Source organism: Haemorhous mexicanus, chromosome 4 (assembly GCF_027477595.1).
Source record: "Haemorhous mexicanus isolate bHaeMex1 chromosome 4, bHaeMex1.pri, whole genome shotgun sequence".
In the NCBI taxonomy this organism is placed as follows: domain Eukaryota; kingdom Metazoa; phylum Chordata; class Aves; order Passeriformes; family Fringillidae; genus Haemorhous; species Haemorhous mexicanus.
The window spans coordinates 77,292,623-77,312,022 of NC_082344.1; the positions used below are offsets into that span (position 1 = coordinate 77,292,623).

Consider the following 19,400-nt stretch of genomic DNA (forward strand, 5'->3'; position numbering starts at 1 on the left):
AATTTGAGATAAAAAAAGGTTTGAGTTTGCAGAGTGAAGGTCACTGGGTTTTTTTTATTGTACTTAAGATAAATGTACTTTTTCCTCCAAGACAAACACTGTCACTGAAAAATACAGATTGCACTGAAAAAAAAACATAGCCAGGCAAAATATGCTCCTGTAAATTTAATGGGAACTCTTGTGTACAATAAGGGGGGAAGTTCTAGAGCCAAAGTGCCTTGCATGGACTTAAAAAGAGCAGAACAAAGATTGGGAAAAGACATTTTCCTTCTAAACTTTTAAGACCGAGAAGGACAAACTGTTCCTGAAGATTGAGCAAACAACTCCTGCAGCAGGGTCTGGTGTAATGCCTGTGGAGCAGGCTGGGGGATGTTCTCTGGGGGGATGTTCTTTGGGGGATGTTCTCTGGGGGGATGTTCTCTGGGGGATGTTCTCTGGGGGGATGTTCTCTGGGGTATGTTCTTTGGGGGATGTTCTCTGGGGGGATGTTCTCTGGGGGGATGTTCTCTGGGGTATGTTCTCTGGGGGATGTTCTCTGGGGGGATGTTCTCTGGGGGGATGTTCTCTGGGGGGATGTTCTCTGGGGGGATGTTCTCTGGGGTATGTTCTCTGGGGGGATGTTCTCTGGGGGGATGTTCTCTGGGGGGATGTTCTCTGGGGGGATGTTCTTTGGGGGATGTTCTTTGGGGGATGTTCTTTGGGGGGATGTTCTTTGGGGGATGTTCTTTGGGGGGATGTTCTTTGGGGGGATGTTCTTTGGGGGGATGTTCTCTGGGGATGTTCTCTGGGGGGATGTTCTCTGGGGATGTTCTCTGGGGGGATGTTCTTTGGGGGGATGTTCTTTGGGGGGATGTTCTCTGGGGGATGTTCTCTGGGGGGATTTCTCTGGGGATGTTCTTTGGGGGGATGTTCTTTGGGGGATGTTCTCTGGGGGGATTTCTCTGGGGGATGTTCTCTGGGGGGATGTTCTTTGGGGGATGTTCTCTGGGGGGATGTTCTCTGGGGGATGTTCTCTGGGGGATGTTCTCTGGGGGGATGTTCTCTGGGGGGATTTCTCTGGGGTATGTTCTCTGGGGGGATGTTCTCTGGGGGATGTTCTTTGGGAGATGTTCTTTGGGGATGTTCAGGCTCTGCTCCTCGCCTCCAGAGGTGACAGCTCCAGGAATTCAGGTGCCACTGGATTTTCTTGGCATTTCCTTGTTAGCCATGGGAAGTGTGTGAAGTCTGTGGGCAGAGGAAGGAGCAGGACACTGGGGGAGTTCTCTGGGATGTTTTTCTTGGGAAGATTTTCCACCTTTCCTGTGGTTTTCCCACGTCTGGCTGAGCAGAGGGTTCAGGAGGGGCCTGGGGTGAGCACAGCAAGGGGCTGCAAACGTGGCCTGGAGTGCTCTGGAGGGCTCAAACCCACTGGAATATTCAACATGGACAGGCTGGGAGAGCTGGGAATGTTCCCCTGGAGAAGGGAAGGCTCCAGGCAGAGCTCAGAGCCCCTGGCAGGGCCTGGAGGGGCTCCAGGAGAGCTGGAGAGGGACTGGGGACAAGGGACAGAGGGACAGGAGCCAGGGAATGGCTGCCACTGGGAAAGGGGAGCTTGGGCTGGGATCTTGGCAAGGAATTGCTGGCTGGGAGGGTGGGCAGGGGCTGGGCTGGAATTCCCAGAGCAGCTGGGGCTGCCCCTGGATCCCTGGCAGTGCCCAAGGCCAGGTTGGATACCAGGGCTTGGAGCACCTGGGACAGTGGGAGGTGTCCCTGCCATGCCAGGTTTGGAGCTGCTGTTGGATGTAAACACAATTCCAGCACCTTCAACCTCAGGATTTTCCTCCTAAATTGAGGACCTGATCCCCCCCCCTGTATTTCAGGGTGCCAGTGCCCCCTGTTCCCTTCCCTGTGAGTTCCTTCCCCCTTGGTGCAGTGTTTCCCTCCACTCCCTGCTGTACTTTTCCACTCCTTGAGCTTTCTCACTTCTCCAGGAAGTTCACGGAGTTGTAGCTCTAAATTTGCTCTGCAGGCTCCTGTGGATCATATGGCACAGGGAGCTTTTTTGGAAGGATGACACATAACAGGCACAATAAAACATGTGAAAGGCTTGGGAAGATGAGTTTATCACAACTTCTGTGCCTGCTCTCGCTGGTGGGAGTTGCTCTGGATTACCTCAGGCCGTTGAACTGGCACGTGGTGCAGGGAGGAGAAGGCTTGGGATCATCCCTGTGCTGGCACAGCTCTGCTCCCTGTCCCTGTGCTCTTCCACAGGCCCTCCTGGCTGCAGGAAATGCCAAATAATCCCATTTGTTGCCTTAAAACCCATAAAGGAGTAGAAAAGTGGGATAGTGATCCAGGCCCTGCTGGAGTAGTTGCTGCTGTCAGGACATCTGGGATGGAGAAAGGCTGGGAAAGCTCTTGTGAAATACTTGTTTATATGTTTGGTTTACACCAGAAATGTTTCCCACTGCTTTTTGTTGCCAAATTCCCAGTGGTTGATGGGGATATAATCACCCAAGGGCCCGTGGTGCTTCATGACTGGAATACATTCTGCTGCTTCCACAGTTGGCCCAATCAGTAGGAAAAAGTAAATATAACCTAGATTTTTGTGTCTTTTTTCTCTAATTCAGCTTATCTGGCCCATCTCCATGGCAGCACATTTATCTCAGATTTACTCTCTCCAGTGGAAGTGTTGGAATTTTGAGTTACACTTGAATGAATAAATTTATGTTGGTGGTTGGAATCATGGAATCATTCAGGCTGGAAAAAACCTCCAAGATCATTGAGTCCAACCATCAGCCAGCACCACCATGTTCAGCACCAAAGTATCCTCAAGTGCCTCATCCACACATTTTTGTGCAATTCCAGGGATGGTGACGCCACCAGCTCCCTGTTCCAATGCCTGCTAACCCTTTCCAGGCAGAGATTTTTCCTGAGATCCTTTCTAAACATCCTCTGGTGCAGCCTGAGGCCACTTCAGGAGTTCTGTGCACAGGAGGGTGGTGGCCTGAGCCCCACACACATGGGGACATGGTGGGGGGAGGGTGGCTTCCCATGGAATTGTGTCTGTGTCCTGTCCCTTGCCAGCATTCCCCCTCTGATCCTGCCCCAAACTGGGACCAGAACTGGAGGGCAGTGGAGGGGGAGCTGCTGCTCCTGGCACGGGGTGTGCAGGCTCTGTGGGCTCCTGCCAGGGCTGGGAACAGCTCTGGGGTGACTCTGTTCAGTCAGGGCAGATCCAGTGAGGAGATCTCAGCTCAGGTGAGTGCTGCTCTTGCCGTGCTCCAGGGCAGCCCCTCCTGTGGACTGGGACCAGCCCTGGCCCTGCAAATGGCTGGGAATGGTGACTTGAAAAGGGTAAAGTTTAATTAGTTCCTTACCAGCTGGGTTCCCTCCCTTCCTGGTGACAAACTCTTGGGTGGTCACAGCTCTCATCTTTGGCTTTTCCTGTCCAGGTTTGGCCAGGGTGGGACGTTCTCCACGTGACCCCTGTGAACTGTGCTCTGTTTTTCAGGATCCCTGGCTCTGTGGTTTGGAAGCAGCTTCTGAGTACCTGAGGAAGCAGGAGCAGGACCTGGACAGTGTCCAGGCTCCCAGGTGTCCCAGGGACAGGCATGGACAGCTCTCCAGGAGTCGGGAGCTGCTCCAGCCCAGCTCCCCACCAGCAGCACCATTCCCTAGAGCTGATCCCTGGGATTCCTCCCTGCTGAAGGACATGCAGCTGAAACCCTGGGGTGCTGCTGACCTGCAGGATGTGCAGCTGAAGCCCTGGAACACTGCTGACCTGCAGGATGTGCAGCTTTCGAAGCCCTGCAGTGCTGCTGACCTGCAGGATGTGCAGCAGAAACCCTGGAACACTGCTGACCTGCAGGATGTGCAGCTTTCGAAGCCCTGGAACACTGCTGAGCTACAGGACGTGCACCTGAAGCCCTGCAATGCTGCTGAGCCACAGGAGATGCAGCTGAAGGCCTGGAACAGTGCTGACCTGCAGGAGATGCAGCTGAAGCCCTGGAACACTGCTGACCTGCAGGATGTGCAGCTGAAGACCTGCAGTGCCGCTGACCTGCAGGATGTGCAGCTGAAACCTTGGGGTGCTGCTCAACTGCAGGATGTGCAGCTGAAACCCTGGGGTGCTGCTGACCTGCAGGATGTGCAGCTGAAACCTTGGGGTGCTGCTGAGCCACAGGATGTGCAGCTGAAGCCCTGCAGTGCTGCTGAGCCGCAGGAGATGCAGCTGAAGGCCTGCAATGCTGCTGACCTGCAGGATGTGCAGCAGAAGCCCTGCAGTGCTGCTGAGCCACAGGAGGTGCAGCTGAAGCCCTGCAATGCTGCTGAGCCACAGGAGATGCAGCTGAAGCCCTGCAATGCTGCTGACCTGCAGGATGTGCAGCTGAAGCCCTGGAACACTGCTGAGCTGCAGGATGTGCAGCTGAAGCCCTGCAATGCTGCTGAGCTGCAGGGGATGCAGCTGAAGCCCTGCAGTGCTGCTGATCTGCAGGACGTGCAGCAGAAGCCCTGGAACACTGCTGACCTGCAGGATGTGCAGCTGAAGCCCTGCAGTGCTGCTGACCTGCAGGATGTGCAGCTGAAGCCCTGGAACACTGCTGACCTGCAGGATGTGCAGCTGAAGCCCTGCAATGCTGCTGAGCTGCAGGGGATGCAGCTGAAGCCCTGCAATGCTGCTGACCTGCAGGACGTGCAGCTGAAGCCCTGGAACACTGCTGACCTGCAGGATGTGCAGCTGAAGCCCTGCAGTGCTGCTGACCTGCAGGACGTGCAGCTGAAGCCCTGGAACACTGCTGACCTGCAGGACGTGCAGCTGAAGCCCTGGAACACTGCTGACCTGCAGGAGATGCAGCTGAAGCCCTGGAACACCGCTGAGCTGCAAGAGCACAACCAGCACCCGGCCGTGGGGCACCCCAGTGCCATGGCAGAGCTCCGTGCCCCTCTGGCACAGGACCCCCGTGCAGGGAGCCCTGCAGCTGCCCCCCCTGCCCACGGGGAGCTGGGGCAGGCCTGGGGGGAGCTGGGCAAGCCGAGCACCTCCATCACCCTGTGCTCCCAGAGCCTGGCACGCAGCCCCAGCCTGGCCAGCATCCTGCCTGGGGAGCAGAGGCTGGGCACAGAGCCCTGGCACAGAGCTGTCAGACAGGGCTGTCCCCCCTGCCCCACGCTGGCTGGCACTGGGGGTGCTGCTGAGGTTCCTCCTGCCCCTGCTGCCAGGGCTGCAGCTGCAGCTCCTCAGGAAACAGCCCAGCAGCCCGGGAGCATCCAGGCTGGGAAGAGACAGACCCTGAGTGCCAAGCAGCCCCAGGTCCTGCCCGCAGCTGTGGCTGAGGGGCACAGACACAGTGCCAGGGCCGGGGGGCTCAGCCAGGAAATGAAGCCATCCATTGAACCTCCCCCTCTGAGCCCATCCCAGCTGGAGGAGATCCCACCTGGCCACACCCAGCTCCAGGAGAGCTCAGAGGGCCCAGGAGCAGCTGCACAAAGGGGTTTGCTGGAGGGCCCTAGTGAGGTGTTGGCAGAGGGGAGGAAAAGCCCTGATGAGCTGCCTCTGGTTCCAGAAGAGGCTGTGAGGGAGGAGTTGGGTCCTGCTCACCCTTTACCTGCAGATGAGGCTTTATCCACCACACCTGAGGCTCCCTCATCACCAGTGAAGAGATTCCTGAGCTGTGTGCACATCACCCTCTCCTCCAGGGTCCATCACCCCAGTGCCAGCAGTGCTGGGAATGGGATCAAGGTGTGGGACAAACCTCCAGGGAAGGCTCAGGCAGTGCCTTTACAAGCAGCTCCAGAAGCTTCAGTGGGAGGTGTTCCTAAATCCCCTCCTGCTGATGGTATTCCCAGCTCAGCTGAGCCAGTGGCCCCAGCAGATCCCAGCCGGGTGCTTTCCCCCAGGCAGGAGCTGCTGCTGCAGGGCAGGGCCAGAGCCAAGCTCCAGGCCTCGGGGGCTCGGGGTGCACAGGGCATCCCCAGCTCTGCCCCTCCTGCAAAACCTGGCAGAAGGACCTCTGATGCTGCCACGCAGATCACCACGGAAAGTCCTACAAAAGCCACGTTCTCAGCAGAGATCTGTGTTGATCCCCAGGAGGGGGGCAGTGCTGCCCTGCAGCCGTCGCTCCCCAGCGCCCCTGAAGCTCCTGGGATTGCAGCTCCACCCCACAAGGAGGTTCCCCCCTTCCCAAGGCAGCCTGGTGAGCAAATTCCTGTCTTACAGGTGTCTGTGCACTTGAGCCTGCACAAGGCCAAGGTACTGATAAATGTGAAAGCCCAAAACCAAACCCAGCTTTTTTGTGGAAATAACATCCTTGAGATGATTTGGGTATTTGAAGTTGCTCATGTGGGGGAAAAACCTGACCCTTAAACTTGGGTTTTTCAGCCCTGTCAGGAGGGGTTTGCACGGATAGAGTTGGGATTCAGCTCAGGTTTCTCTAGAGCTGAATCCTTTGTGTCCAAGGGTGGTTGGAGAATATTTTCTGGTGTTTGTGTGTAGGTGGTTTGATTTGATTCACTTAGAGTTCAGTGAGAGCTGGATCTGATTACTGATTTACTCTCTAGTCAACACCAGAAAATTAGAGGGAAATCTGCACGTTGCTGCTTTTAATAGAATAAAACAGAAAGCTGCAGGGTTTGGGGTATCTGTCAGCAGGGGGATGTGGATGTTCACAGGGTTTCCCACCCCAGTGGTGTTTGGTACTGGTGCTCTATTGTTGCTTTCATTGACTTGAGGGACACATCCCTGCTCCTTTAAAGCGATTCCCTCAAGCTGGGATCAGCTGGGAGCTCTGTGGGTACAGGAGATGTTTCTGTAAGTCACTGTTTGCCATCCTGATGACCATTTTAATATTGAATAGGAGAAGCTGTTTTTCCAGGTAAGGGATGATAACCTTCTACCTGTGGGTGGGGATTAAAAAATGCAATTAATTTAATTTAGCTAAGGAAAAAGCAATCCCTGTTGCTAAAGAACAGGGTATTCCTCGGGCTTCAGCAGCAGGAACACCCTGAGCAGCCTGCCCAGGCCCTGCCTTGCTGCATGAGGGGTTCCCAGCTCACTGTTTGCCTTGTTCCCCCAGCCCAGCCCCTGCTGCTGCCCTACAAGCCCTCAGGAAGCTCTGGCATGTATTATGTGCCTTTCCAGAAAGCAGGAGCCAGCAGGGAGCCCGAGGCCAGCACAGCCAGCTCCCACTCAGGTACTGCACCTCTGCCCAGGCTGGATGGATGTTCTGTGCTGAATGTTCTGTGAGCCACGTGGGCAGCTCCTGCCTGCGGGCTCTGCTCTCCTTTCTGGGGTGGGAGGGGGTTCTTGCTGCACTCTGGCAGGGAAAAGGAGCAGAATTCAGTGTTTACAGCCTGATCATCCCTTGCTTTCCTCTGGGAATTACTGCTCACTTGGGATCCTTGCAGATCTCTGCCACTTATCCTGCAAAGAATGGACCACTGGCTTTGTTACAGGTTATCACAGGTTTTATTTGCAGGTTGGTTTCACTCAGAGCTTTTTAATACCCAGAGTTTGGTCTGTAGACAAAACTCATGTTAGAGATGTCCAGTTCCTGAATTGCAGCAGTGGTGACCAAGGGATCAGGCTGATCCAGCAGTGCCAGATCAGTCACTACAGCCCCAAATTGTGCTGGGCATGGTTTAGGTGTCTCCCTGCCCTTGACCTTTTTCAAGTTTATCTGGGGAATCGTGTCCAAAATGAGAGAAACAAATGTGATGCAAATCTGTTGTTTTGCAGAAATGATGATGCCATATATAAAAATTCACTATGCAAATGAAGCAGCACAAGGTTCTAGGAAAATGTACAGCAGGATGGAAAAATACATTTTGTTTTTCCCAGTCCCTGCTGCACTCAGGGCTCAGCTCAGGGGGAGCAGCTGAGGGAGCTGAGTGCAGGAAATCCATGGGATGTAAGCAGGTGGGGTTGGCAGGGATGAGAAATTGCTGGGGACAGTTCTGGGTTTGTAAGCTTGAGACAGGGCTAGGACCATGGAGTCATGGAATGGTTTGGTTGGAAGGGCCTTACAGACCATCCCATTCCACCCTGCCATGGCAGGGACACCTCCCACTGTCCCAGGCTGCTCCAAGCCCTGTCCAACCTGGCCTGGGACACTGCCAGGGCTCCTGATTGCTGGTTCATTGTGGCATTTGTGTGTCTGCTCTCCCAGTTTGCTGTTGCACTCACACTGCTCTCTGTGCAGGCTCAGAGGATGCTCCTGCTCCAGGGATCCTGGCCCGAGTGCGGGGTGTGGGGGATCAGCCCCCTCCAGGCAGGGCAGCTGCCCAGCACAGAGGGACAGGCCATGGTCACAGGCCTAAGCTGGCCTGGGCTGAGGAGCACAGGACACCTCTGGAACAGTCTTCAGGTAATTAGAATGTGGATTTAATTTGGTGATTGTTTCTGTGTGTTCATACATGTGGAGGAAGTCAGAGCAAAAGATTTGACATTTCAGGGTCCGCGGTCCCGGTGACATTGCTGGGTCTGCCAGGAAATGCTGGATTTGACTCTGTTTTCTCTTCCTGTCTTTCTGCTTCTCCCTGACTGATAAAATCCAGCTTTCCCTGGCAGGCTCTGGACTCTGCATCCCTGGAATGTCCCAGGCCAGGCTGCACAGGGCTGGGAGCACCCTGGGACAGGGGGAAGTGACCCTGCCATGGCAGGGGTGGCACTGGATGAGATTTCAGGTCCCTCCAACCCAGTCCATTGCAGGATTCCATGGAAAACTTGGCCATCAGTATTTGCTGGCATTCCTGTGCCTCCAGAGATTGTCAGGAATTCCCTGTGGCTGCAGCCAGCTGGGATTCCGTGAGCAGGGAGGTCCTTCTGCCCCTGCCCTGGGCACTGGGCAGGGCACACCTCCAGTGCTGTGCCCAGCTCTGGCCCCTCAGCTTGGGAAGGACTTTGGGATGTTTGAGCCCATCCAGAGGGGGCTGGAGAGGGGCTGGGAACACAAACCCTGAGAGGAAGCCCTGAGGGAGCTGGGGGTGACTCAAAGGAGACCCAGGGGTGCCCCCATCACTCTCACAGCTCCTGAAAGGTGCCTGTGCTCAGCTGGGGCTGGGCTCTGTCTGCAGGCACTGACAGACCCAGAGCTCACAGCCTCCAGCTGTGCCAAGGGAAATACAGGTTGGATAGCAGGGAAAAGGTTTTCACAGAGAGGGTGAGAAAGTTCTGGAATGTTCTGCCCAGGAGGTGGTGGAGTCCCCATCCCTGGGGGTGTTTAACAAAGCCTGGAGGTGGCCCTGGGGGCCAGGGGTGAGCTGGGGGGTTGGGGCTGGGCTGGACTCGATGGTTTGAAGGTCTCTGCCAACCTGGTCATTCTGTGAGTTCTGTGAGCTGGGCTGGGGCTGTCCCTGCCCAGGGACACTGCTGTCCTGTGATGTCACTTCAGGTTCCTTTTGTGCTCTGCGTGTCCTGGAGCTCCAGCTCAGTGTGCTGCTGTCCCTGTCCCTGCCCTGCCCTGTCCCTGCCTGGCTGGAGGAGCTGCCCTGGGAGGAAGGTCAGGGTTTGCACTCAGCCTCTGGTTGCTGAGGATGCTGCCCCAGGGGGGTCAGGCTGAGCCCAGGCCTGGGTGCCACACTGGCTCTGGTGGCAGCAGCTGAAATTATCCCCTGGACACTTTGCACAGCACAACACTGGCTGAGAGTGCCTGATGCTGGATTTTGCACACACGTGGCTGGAGCCAGACCACTCCTGGTGGCTGCATCTCTCCTGCAGCAGCTGCTGTCCTGGTGGCTCCTGTCCTGATGTGTTGATAGGGTTTCCATCTGATTATTTTCATTTTTCACGCCAGGTGGCATTCTTTTCTTTGAAGCTTTTCCTCTCAGAATGGAGAGATTTTGATGTTTCCAGAAGACAATTTTTATTTGCACAGGAAGATTTCAATGATTATGTAAGGCTGCCACATCAATAACCTGGATAAAAATGAGAGGGGAACAAAAGTGTTAACATAAAATTATCTCCTAGGATTTTTTTTTTATTGCTGTGATGGTCTAAAGGCCCAGGTAAGAAAAGAACTGTAAGGAGAAAGCATATTTTGTGAAGGCAGCCAGGGCAGCTGGAACTTTGAAGAAGCTTTCAGAAGAAAGACTTGAATGTCTTAAATCTTCCCTGACTTCTTCAACCATATTTTTAGATGATCTAATAAAAGATTACCTCTACCCACAGAGCTTGTCTAGAGCTTAAAATTATGCAAGTTATGTATTTTTTAAAAAAAAGTTTCTCTATACAAACTTATTTTTATTTTTTGCCTGTTTACATTCCTTCCATTTCTTGGTAACTTTCTAAAAAGCCAGGAATAGCAAAGTTCTGCCTGGCATTCCCAAGCCTGATCTCATTTGTCAGGAGGATGTGGAGGAAGCCTCTTACACAAGTTTATAAACATTGCCCTTGTATGGGAAGAAAAATTCCTGCACTTCCAGAGTGTGTGAGGCTGGGCCTGGCTGCAGCATCTGTGATCTCTGTGTTCACCACAGCCCCTGTGCTGGGCAGGGAGGAGATCCAACCACCCAGACCTTTCTACAAAAAACACAAGGCCCTCTTTCAAACTGGATAGTTTTTACATTATATTAAAAATCACTTTAAAGCTGTTTTGGAGCGTGGTCCTGGCTCGTGCTGTGTGTGTTTCACAGAAGGGCCAGGGTATCCCATCCCTGGCAGTGTCCAGGGCCAGGCTGGATGGGAATGGGGGCACCCTGGGGTAGTGGGAGGTGTCCCTGCCCGTGGCACTGGATGGGATTTGGGCTCCTTTCCATGACTATTAAAGGCTCAGTTCAGGGTTGGTCAGGGCAGTTCCCTGAGGTGGAATTAGATTCCTCCCCAGATTCACTTGGATGGAATATTCTCTTGGATTCCATGTTGCAAGAGATAGAAGACATTTCTTTATGTGATTTTAATAATGCTCAAACCTTGTCTCCACGTTCACTGCGCTTGGGAATGAGCTCAGTTATCCTGCTTTTAATCCTTTGTGGTGTTTTGGGAGTTTTGGGATGAAAATTCTCCACTTGAAGCAGAGCAGCAGAACATTCAGGTGTTTTCTGTCTTGCAGAGCTCCCAGATGGCTGCCAGCGTGTGGAACCCTCCCGTGGTGTCCCTGAGCCCCACGCCATGCCCGCCGGGCAGAGCTGCTGCCAGCATGCCAGGGAGCCCTCCAGGGCCGGGGCTGGAGCTGGACACGCTGCCCCCTCCTCGGGGGCTGCCCCCCAGGGCACAGCTGGGCAGTTCTTTGCCCTCCTTGCCGAGGCTGATGACAGCAGGAGCGAGGAGCTGAGTGCCAGGGCGTCCTTTGGGCACGGGGCAGCTGGCACGGGGCTGCACCAGGGAGCTGCTGGCACCCATCCTGGGCCACGGGGCCGAGCTGCTCACCTGCAGGACAGCCTGGGGAAGGCACCACGGCAGAGAGGCCACGCCAGGGGCAGCCTGGACGAGCTGTGGCTGAGGTTCCTGGAGCGCCAGGGCACACAGCAGCAGCTCAGGAGGAACGGAGAGCTGTCCCTCGTGGAGCGCCTGGATCGGCTGGCCAGGCTCCTGCAGAATCCCATCAGACACACCCTGGCACCCACAGCTGCTGGGGAGAAGGCTCCTGAGCAGGGAAGGGAGCAGCCAGAAATTGGGCTGGCAGGAAAAGCCAGGTCTGGGAGCAGCACGGAGCTGAAAGAGGCACGACTGGGACAGAGGCCACGTGTGAGCCACGGCAGCAGCAGCCCGGGGGAGCTCAGGGCAGCCAGGCCAGGGCAGAAGGTGATCCAGCACCTGAGCAGGATCCTGGAGGAGCAGCAGCACCTGAGCATCCCGAGTGACAGCTCCTCAGAGACCAGGCTGAGCGGAGAGCCCAGCAGCTGCAGCACCTGCAGCACCTCGGCGTGGGACACGGGGACAGGGCTGGACACCTCCCCTGCCTCCGGGGACAGCAGCTCCCTGTCCCTGTCCACCATCGACACGGCCAGGCTGCTCCGGGCCTTCGGGCAGCACAGGCTGGCCCCAAGCACTGGCACCCCGAGCCCGGCCCCAGAGCTGGCCCCGAGCCTGTCCCCAGAGCTGTCCCCGAGGCTGGCCCGGCTCTACCGTGCCATCAGCCAGCAGAAGAGGCGCTCTGAGAAGTGGCACGAGCAGAGTGGGGAAGCAGGGGCTGAGGGATGTCCCCAGGAGACTGCTCAGAGCCTCGGGAAGGGCCAGAAGAGCCAGGTAAGAGCCCCCTGAGCCCAGCCCTGCTCCATCCCCACGGGAGCCCCCACTGCTGCCAGCTCTGGGAATCTCTGGGAACCACTGGGAATCTCTGAGAGTCACTGGGAATCTCTGGGAATCATTGGGAATCTCTGGGAATCATTGGTTTGCAGGGGAGGCTTCTGCCTTCCATGGGGCAGCCCCAGCCAAGGTCTGAGTCTGCCGGAGCCAGGGCAGCAGCTCAGGCTGGCACACCCCCCCTGTGTGTGCCCTCCCTGTCTCCATTCCCTTGGGAACAGATCCATCCAGAGCCAGGGCAGCAGCTCAGGCTGGCACACCCCCCCTGTGTGTGCCCTCCCTGTCTCCATTCCCTTGGGAGCAGATCCATCCAGAGCCAGGGCAGCAGCTCAGGCTGGCACACCCCACCTGTGTGTGCCCTCCCTGTCTCCATTCCCTTGGGAACAGATCCATCCAGAGCCAGGGCAGCAGCTCAGGCTGGCACACCCCCCCTGTGTGTGCCCTCCTTGTCTCCATTCCTTTGGGAACAGATCCATCCAGAGCCAGGGCAGCAGCTCAGGCTGGCACAGCCCACCTGTGTGTGCCCTCCCTGTCTCCATTCCCTTGGGAACAGATCCATCCAGAGCCAGGGCAGCAGCTCAGGCTGGCACACCCCACCTGTGTGTGCCCTCCTTGTCTCCATTCCTTTGGGAGCAGATCCATCCAGAGCCAGGGCAGCAGCTCAGGCTGGCACACCCCACCTGGCCTTGCCCTCCCTGTCTCCATTCCCTTGGGAGCAGATCCTGCTGTCCCTGACCCTTGGGAACAGACCCCTGCAGGCTCTGCCTGGGCAGTGCCCAGGGTGAGGTTGGAAATCTGATGGAAATTCCAGCCAGGACATCCCTGGGCAAGGATCCATACAATCATTGGAGTTTCTCTGCTGCTGGGCTTGTAAAAATTTGTAAATTATTTTGTCTGGCTGCTTGTGAGGTTTTTTCCTTTAAAGAGCTGAGAATTCCAGGTGAGAGCTCTGCAGTGCAGCTGTTTGGAAAGGGAGGGAATGATTCCTTCAGGTGAATTCAGCTGTTTCCCTTGGCAGGAGAAATGGAAATGTTCTTAACTGGGACTCAGCCTGGATTTGGTGATTTTAGTAAGGAATTACAGAGTTCAGGGGTTCTGTAATCCACAGCAATGCTGAAAAGTACAGAACAAGTGAGGTATATTGAATTAATTCATTTTTTTGTGTTTCCAGATGAAAGTGGAACTAGCATCATTACTACCAGATTTAATTTAAATTTCTATTTTATTTTATAGAAACAACTCCAAGTCTGTTTGTCAAACAAGTCAGTGAATTATGAAATAATTAAAAATAATGCCAATAACTAAATTAATCTGGGGAAGAAACAATCTTTTTGAAGGTGAAGAATGGTTTAAAATATTTAATATTTTTATTCATAACATTTATATGAAGGTAAAATAAAACTGTTCTGAACTTTACAATGTTAGGACCATTAGCCAGAACAGCAGCATTAGGATCCAACATTTCTGGCACAGTTGTAGAATGCAGAAGATGATCTTATTGCACATTCCCTTCACAAGATGAATTTTTCAGGGTCTGTTGAACCTTAAACCCAAATCTGATATTTTAACCTGTTAAATCACCTGTGAGATGACAAATGGAATTAATGCTATGGGGAATAAACCCTTTAAAGGCTCATTGAACCCCCATGGCTTTAGAAATTCACATTTTTTTATCTGCTGGTGAAATATTCTTTTTAAATAATCCATCTGAAGACACACATGACCCGCCTCAAATAAGGAGTGAGAGAAGATAGATGGCAAAATAGCAAATTTAATTTCAAATTCAGATTTTGGTCACTTCTGGGCTGTTTAGCAGAGGAAAAGTCAAGATTTATTTGTATTTTTCGTGCGAATGTCCGGTTCCGAGCAGGAGCCCAGCTCCCAGAGAGATCCCTGCCCCAGTCCTTGTGGGACAGCTGCATTTGGAGCTCAGCTCTGAGAGCCCAGGCTCAGCCCTGCTCCCACAAAAGCTGCCTCCAGCTTTGTGCCTGTGCAGCTCCAGAGCCTCCCTGGAGGCGTTCCTCCTGGAGCTGCCGTGGGGCAGAAGGTGGGGAGCAGGGAATATTCCGTGCCAGCAGCAGTGTTCCTGGCACTGCCCAGGCTGGCACTGCCCAGGCTGGCTGGCTGCTGCTGGGCAGTGCTGCACTGCAGGGGAGGGCAGATTTGGGGCTTTTCTCCCCGCTCTGACACGTTTTTGCCAAGCACATCATTCAAATCCACACGTTCACAATTCAAATGTTCACATGCTCTGTTATCTGAAAGGAAATCCATATCCATGCATCTGTGCAGTGCCTCTCCTGGAGCTGGGATGGTTACAGGAAATTAGAGAAAAGCAGGTTTATGAGAGCCAGAATGGCCTCCTTCTAGTAGTGAAGTTTTGTGTGGGGTGGTAGAGCTCCTCCAGTGAAAGGGAATAAAGAACCTGGTGTTGGGGGTTACTCACAGGACACCAGATAACTTTCTCCAGGTTCCTGATTGCAGTTCTGTAATTAGAGCTGGAGCTCAGGGGAGCTGTGGGCCCTGTCAGGGTGTGCTGGGAGCCTGGAGGTGCTGCCAGGTCTCTGGTGGTAATACAGCCCCCAGAGCCAAGGCTTGGGACAGCCTTCCTGCTTTTAATGGCTTTGTTAATTGCAGTCAGTGTGTGATCTGCAAGCTGTGTCCAGCCCTGCAGCTCTCACACCTGGCTTGGTGTGACAGAAGGTGTGACTCTCCCCTCAGCCCTGCTCCTTCCATGTCCCTCCCATTTCTTGGATTCATGGAGTTGAATTTCTCCCACCTGGAGGACTCTGTGGTGAGGACCACAGGGTGATGGAGCTCCCCCTGCTTCAAAAGGGTTTTGCCTGCCAGGGAACAATTCCTAATTCCCAAGATCCCATCTAGCCCTGCCCTCTGGCACTGGGAGCCATTCCCTGGGTCCTGTCCCTCCATCCTTGTCCCCAGTCCCTCTGCAGCTCTCCTGGAGCCCCTCCAGGCCTGGAGGTGCCTCTGAGCTCTCCCTTCAGCTGAACAGCCCCAGGTGGGCTGCAGGATGCCCAGTGCTGTCCTGGTTCTAATGCCAGCAAGCTCTTCCCACAGAAATAATGTGCTTTTATAAGGTAAATAATGTGCTTTTCAATAATGTACCAAACCAGGCTGCTGGAAGTGCACAGGGTGGAGCCAGGGCTGGGTTTTGTGAGAGCAGGGGGACAGATCAGCCTGGGCTCAGCACTAGCAACAACAGAACCAAGGTACAGCGAGGGAAAAGCAATGACTTCTTTCTGTTTAGATCCTGTTTGCTGCTGTTTTGGTTGGAATTTCAGGAATTCCTGTTCCTTTGCCTGTTTTTGCAGAGCACCATGCCCTTCTCAGATTCCAGCTGTGCCAGCAGCAGCTCCTGGGGGCCCAGCTGTGCCCTGAGCCACAAGCGACGGGCACGGATGCTGAACAAAGGGATCCAGGCAGGTGAGGCCCTGAACCCCACGCCTCCCTGGGCTCCTCCTGCCTCTCCTGCCTTTGGAGCCTGTTCTCCACAGTCTGGGTGTTCCTGGGGTGGGTCTGTACAGGCAGCACCCTCCAAATTCACTCCAGCTGCTGTCAGGGAAGGGTGATGTGTTCAGTGAACGTGAGCTGTTTAATTGCCATTCTTGGGCTGCTTTTAAAACCAGTGTTCTCACTTAGAAGTTTATTAACCTCAGCTCTGCTCCATTTCAATGGCAAAGGTGAGCTGCCTTTTTTTATCTATTGTTTTTTCCCCAAGACATCTGTTCCTCCCAGAATGGGTTTTGTAGGCATATGCTATTTCAGAAGGCAACTGCAGTGTTCCGTGTTCTTCCTGGGAATATTTTGGGTGTTAAATTCTATTTCAGTCCCGAGCTGCTCCTGGCCTGGTGCAGTTCTGCAGTTGGGTTTTTTCTGGTGGCAATTAGCAGTTTCTTCATTGCTTTCATTTCCACGCCAACTCCCCATCATCACATTGAGTAATGGCCTTGGTTTATTCATCAGATACAGCAATTATTTATTTATTCCTGCTTGTGTGCAAGCAGATTGAATCAGGGAAGGATTTTCATAGGGCAGAGTTAATTCCAGTTGAATTCCCACCCCCAGATAAATGTATATTTTGCTTGGGGTGTTTGGTTTTAATTTCCCTCAGATTACCATGCAGTAACAATCCCCAGCCACTAGAAACTCTCCTTGCTTTGGGGAAGTGCAAAATAGAGATGTAAAAGGTTGGGACTGTTGGAGGTGGGTGAAGCATGTGACTCTCCACTCCTGGCTGGAGTGGGGTCATTCCCTGCCCGGGCACACCCCCAGGGACTGAGTCATCCCTGCTTGGTTTCCATTCCAGGGGACCTGGAGATTGTCAGCAGTGCCACCAAGAGGAACACCCGGGACGTTGGGGTCACCTTCCCCACGCCCAGGAGCAGCCAGCAGCTGTGGGAGCCCCCGGGGCAGGGCCAGGGCACAGCCTGGCAGCAGCCCCGGGCACAGCCGGGCAGGCTCCTGACAGACACACGGACCAGGAGGAGCAGGCTGCACTTACAGCAAGGTCAGCACCTGGGCAGGGCTGGGGACACCTGGGGCAGGGCTGGGGACACTCGGGGCAGGGCTGGGGACACCCGGGGCGGGGCTGGGGACACCCGGGGCAGGGCTGGGGACACCCGGGGCAGGGCTGGGGACACGAGGGCAGGGCTGGGGACACCCTGGGCGGGGCTGGGGACACCCTGGGCAGGGCTGGGGACACCCGGGGCAGGGCTGGGGACACGAGGGCAGGGCTGGGGACACCCTGAGCAGGGCTGGGGACACCCGGGGCAGGGCTGGGGACACCCGGGGCAGGGCTGGGGACACCCTGGGCAGGGCTGGGGACACCAGGACAGGGCTGGGGACACTCGGGGCGGGGCTGGGGACACTCGGGGCGGGGCTGGGGACACCCTGGGCGGGGCTGGGGACACCCTGGGCAGGGCTGGGGACACTCGGGACAGGGCTGGGGACACCAGGACAGGGCTGGGGACACTCGGGGCAGGGCTGGGGACACTCGGGGCAGGGCTGGGGACACCCTGGGCAGGGCTGGGGACAGCCAGGGCAGGGCTGGGGACACCCTGGGCAGGGCTGGGGACACTCGGGGTGGGGCTGGGGACAGCCAGGGCAGGGCTGGGGACACTCGGGGCAGGTCTGGGGACACCCTGGGCAGGGCTGGGGACGCCCAGGGCTGTGTCACAGTCTGTGGTGGTGGTGGACACAGCCTGCCCTGAGAGCATCCTGTGCCAAGGGGCAGGAGCCACGAGAGCACACACACACACTGATCTATGGACAGACAGCTCTTCAACTAATTACAGTTGAAAAGTGCTGTGTTTCTTACAGCACTGGTACAAGCTGATTAATTTCTAAAGGTATGTGTGCTCTTGGGAGTCTGAGCTTCTTTTTTGTTCCTTAACCTGTTGCTATGCATTAAGTTTTGCAATAGGTTTATGTATATTTATTTATCACAATTAGTTCTGATCAGTTCTTGTGCAGAGAGCTCTCTGGTTGTCCATCCATCTCCTGCAGCTTTAGTTTTGGTTTGTATCTTGTTTTAAGGTCCAAGGGGCCCCTCTGATTTTCTTCTGTCTTGGAAGTTCACATTCTTTTCACCTTGTTTGAGGCAGCTTTGTGAGCTGCAGGCTGTTGCAAGCACAGGTTTTTTAGTAGCACAGCAAATGGACAGACTGACAGACCAAATGGACAGACTCACAGACCAAATGGACAGACTCACAGACCAAATGGACAGACTCACAGACCAAATGGACAGACTCACAGACCAAATGGACAGACTCACAGACGAAACAATTCAGAGCAGCACACTTCACCTAAATCTGGACTGGGTTTTTAACCTCAGTTAATTCCTAACCTCATGTCCCAACACACACACACAGCAGCTCGGGGGTGAAGGCACAGGGGGTCCAGGCCTGGAGTTCCAACGAGGGTTTATCAGGGTCTAACTCTGAAGGCAGGGGTCCAGGGCCAGAGACAAACACAAAGGAGGGCCCAGGGTATGAATGCAGGAAAAGAGGGGGCAGAGAAGAGCATCAGGGATCCAGAGGTGTGAGGGCTCAGGGTGGTACACGAGGAAGGGACCAGCAGTGTTGCAGCATGGCAGGGTGGTAGAAATGCTGTAGCCTTCCTCGAGGTGTCTCCTTCAGAAGCTGCTCAGAGTAAGGCCACCAGAACAGCCATTTCAGGTCCATGCAGACACACCACAGCTCAGCACAGGAAGGGTCTTTGCATGATGTATTCCAGAGAAGGTTTATTGCAAAGCACACCAGAGGATCAGGGACAAAGACAAAACCATGGGGTGTGCACAGGTTCAAGTCTGGGGTCAGTGGCCAGTGACCTGAGGGCACAGGGGTGGGCAAAGGGATGAGAGATGAGTAATTGGGGTGGGCAGGGCCAGCTGGCCCTGGGGGAGGCAGGCTGGTGGGGATTGGCAGTAGTGCTGCAGAGCAGCATGGCTCAGCCCCCTCCATCAGCCCAGCTGGGGAAAACTCTGTGGTAGATTGTTCCAAGGCAGGGCAGTCCCTGGGGGGAGGACTCCTCACAACAGGGGATGCCAGGGTGGATGGGCAGGGTTACACAAACCAGTGGGGTAACAGGGAAGGGAGAATGCTCTAGAACATGAACATACAGGGTAAAAGGGGTAGGGAAGGCCAATGGGCAGGACAGAACTGGATAAATTGACACAGAGCTGCAGAGCACCATGGGGGAAGCCTCCTTCCTCACCCTGAGCTGTGAGGAGTGCCCAGAGCCTGAGGTGCATCTCTCCAGGGCATTCCCACTGCCATTTCCCTGGCAGGCTCATGGGCCTCCGTGGAGCTGACCCTGCCACAGCCTCCTCCTGCTGGGATTCCATGGGAGTTCTGCCAAAACCCTGCCAGGGATTGCAGTGCTGGCTTCTGATGGCCATTTCAGCCATGAAACGGGTGTTACAGCAGGAAATGCACTCATCAGGGAGGAATAAACAAGGTGGAGAGGTGGCAATCCTGTAGGTGCTTCACCTGTAGGTCCCTAATCCTGCAGGTGAATTTCTGAGATACAAAAGGTTCTCTTAAACTCTCAGTGCTGGTCACCAACTTCTCCTTAATGTCTCATGCCCTGAGGCTTCCCAGGAGACTTTTCCAGAGTACTTGGGTGAAAATTGGGAAGAACTCAACTGTTTTTGTGAGTTGCA

At 54.8% G+C, this 19,400-nt stretch overlaps 1 protein-coding gene across 6 annotated transcripts in view; it reads left to right on the top strand.

Annotated features, from left to right (window-relative positions):
- Positions 1-19,400, top strand: part of ALMS1 (ALMS1 centrosome and basal body associated protein) — a 60,333-nt gene that overhangs the window by 30,220 nt on the left and 10,713 nt on the right. For 5 of the 6 annotated variants that reach the window (XM_059845588.1, XM_059845584.1, XM_059845585.1 and 2 more), the window contains exons 8-13: positions 3,494-6,176; positions 7,056-7,172; positions 8,181-8,345; positions 11,028-12,163; positions 15,550-15,661; positions 16,545-16,745. In XM_059845588.1, coding sequence (XP_059701571.1) covers positions 3,494-6,176; positions 7,056-7,172; positions 8,181-8,345; positions 11,028-12,163; positions 15,550-15,661; positions 16,545-16,745 — 4,414 coding nt within the window. The remainder of the gene's footprint in view (positions 1-3,493; positions 6,177-7,055; positions 7,173-8,180; positions 8,346-11,027; positions 12,164-15,549; positions 15,662-16,544; positions 16,746-19,400) is intronic. The other variant, XM_059845590.1, reaches the window with a different exon arrangement.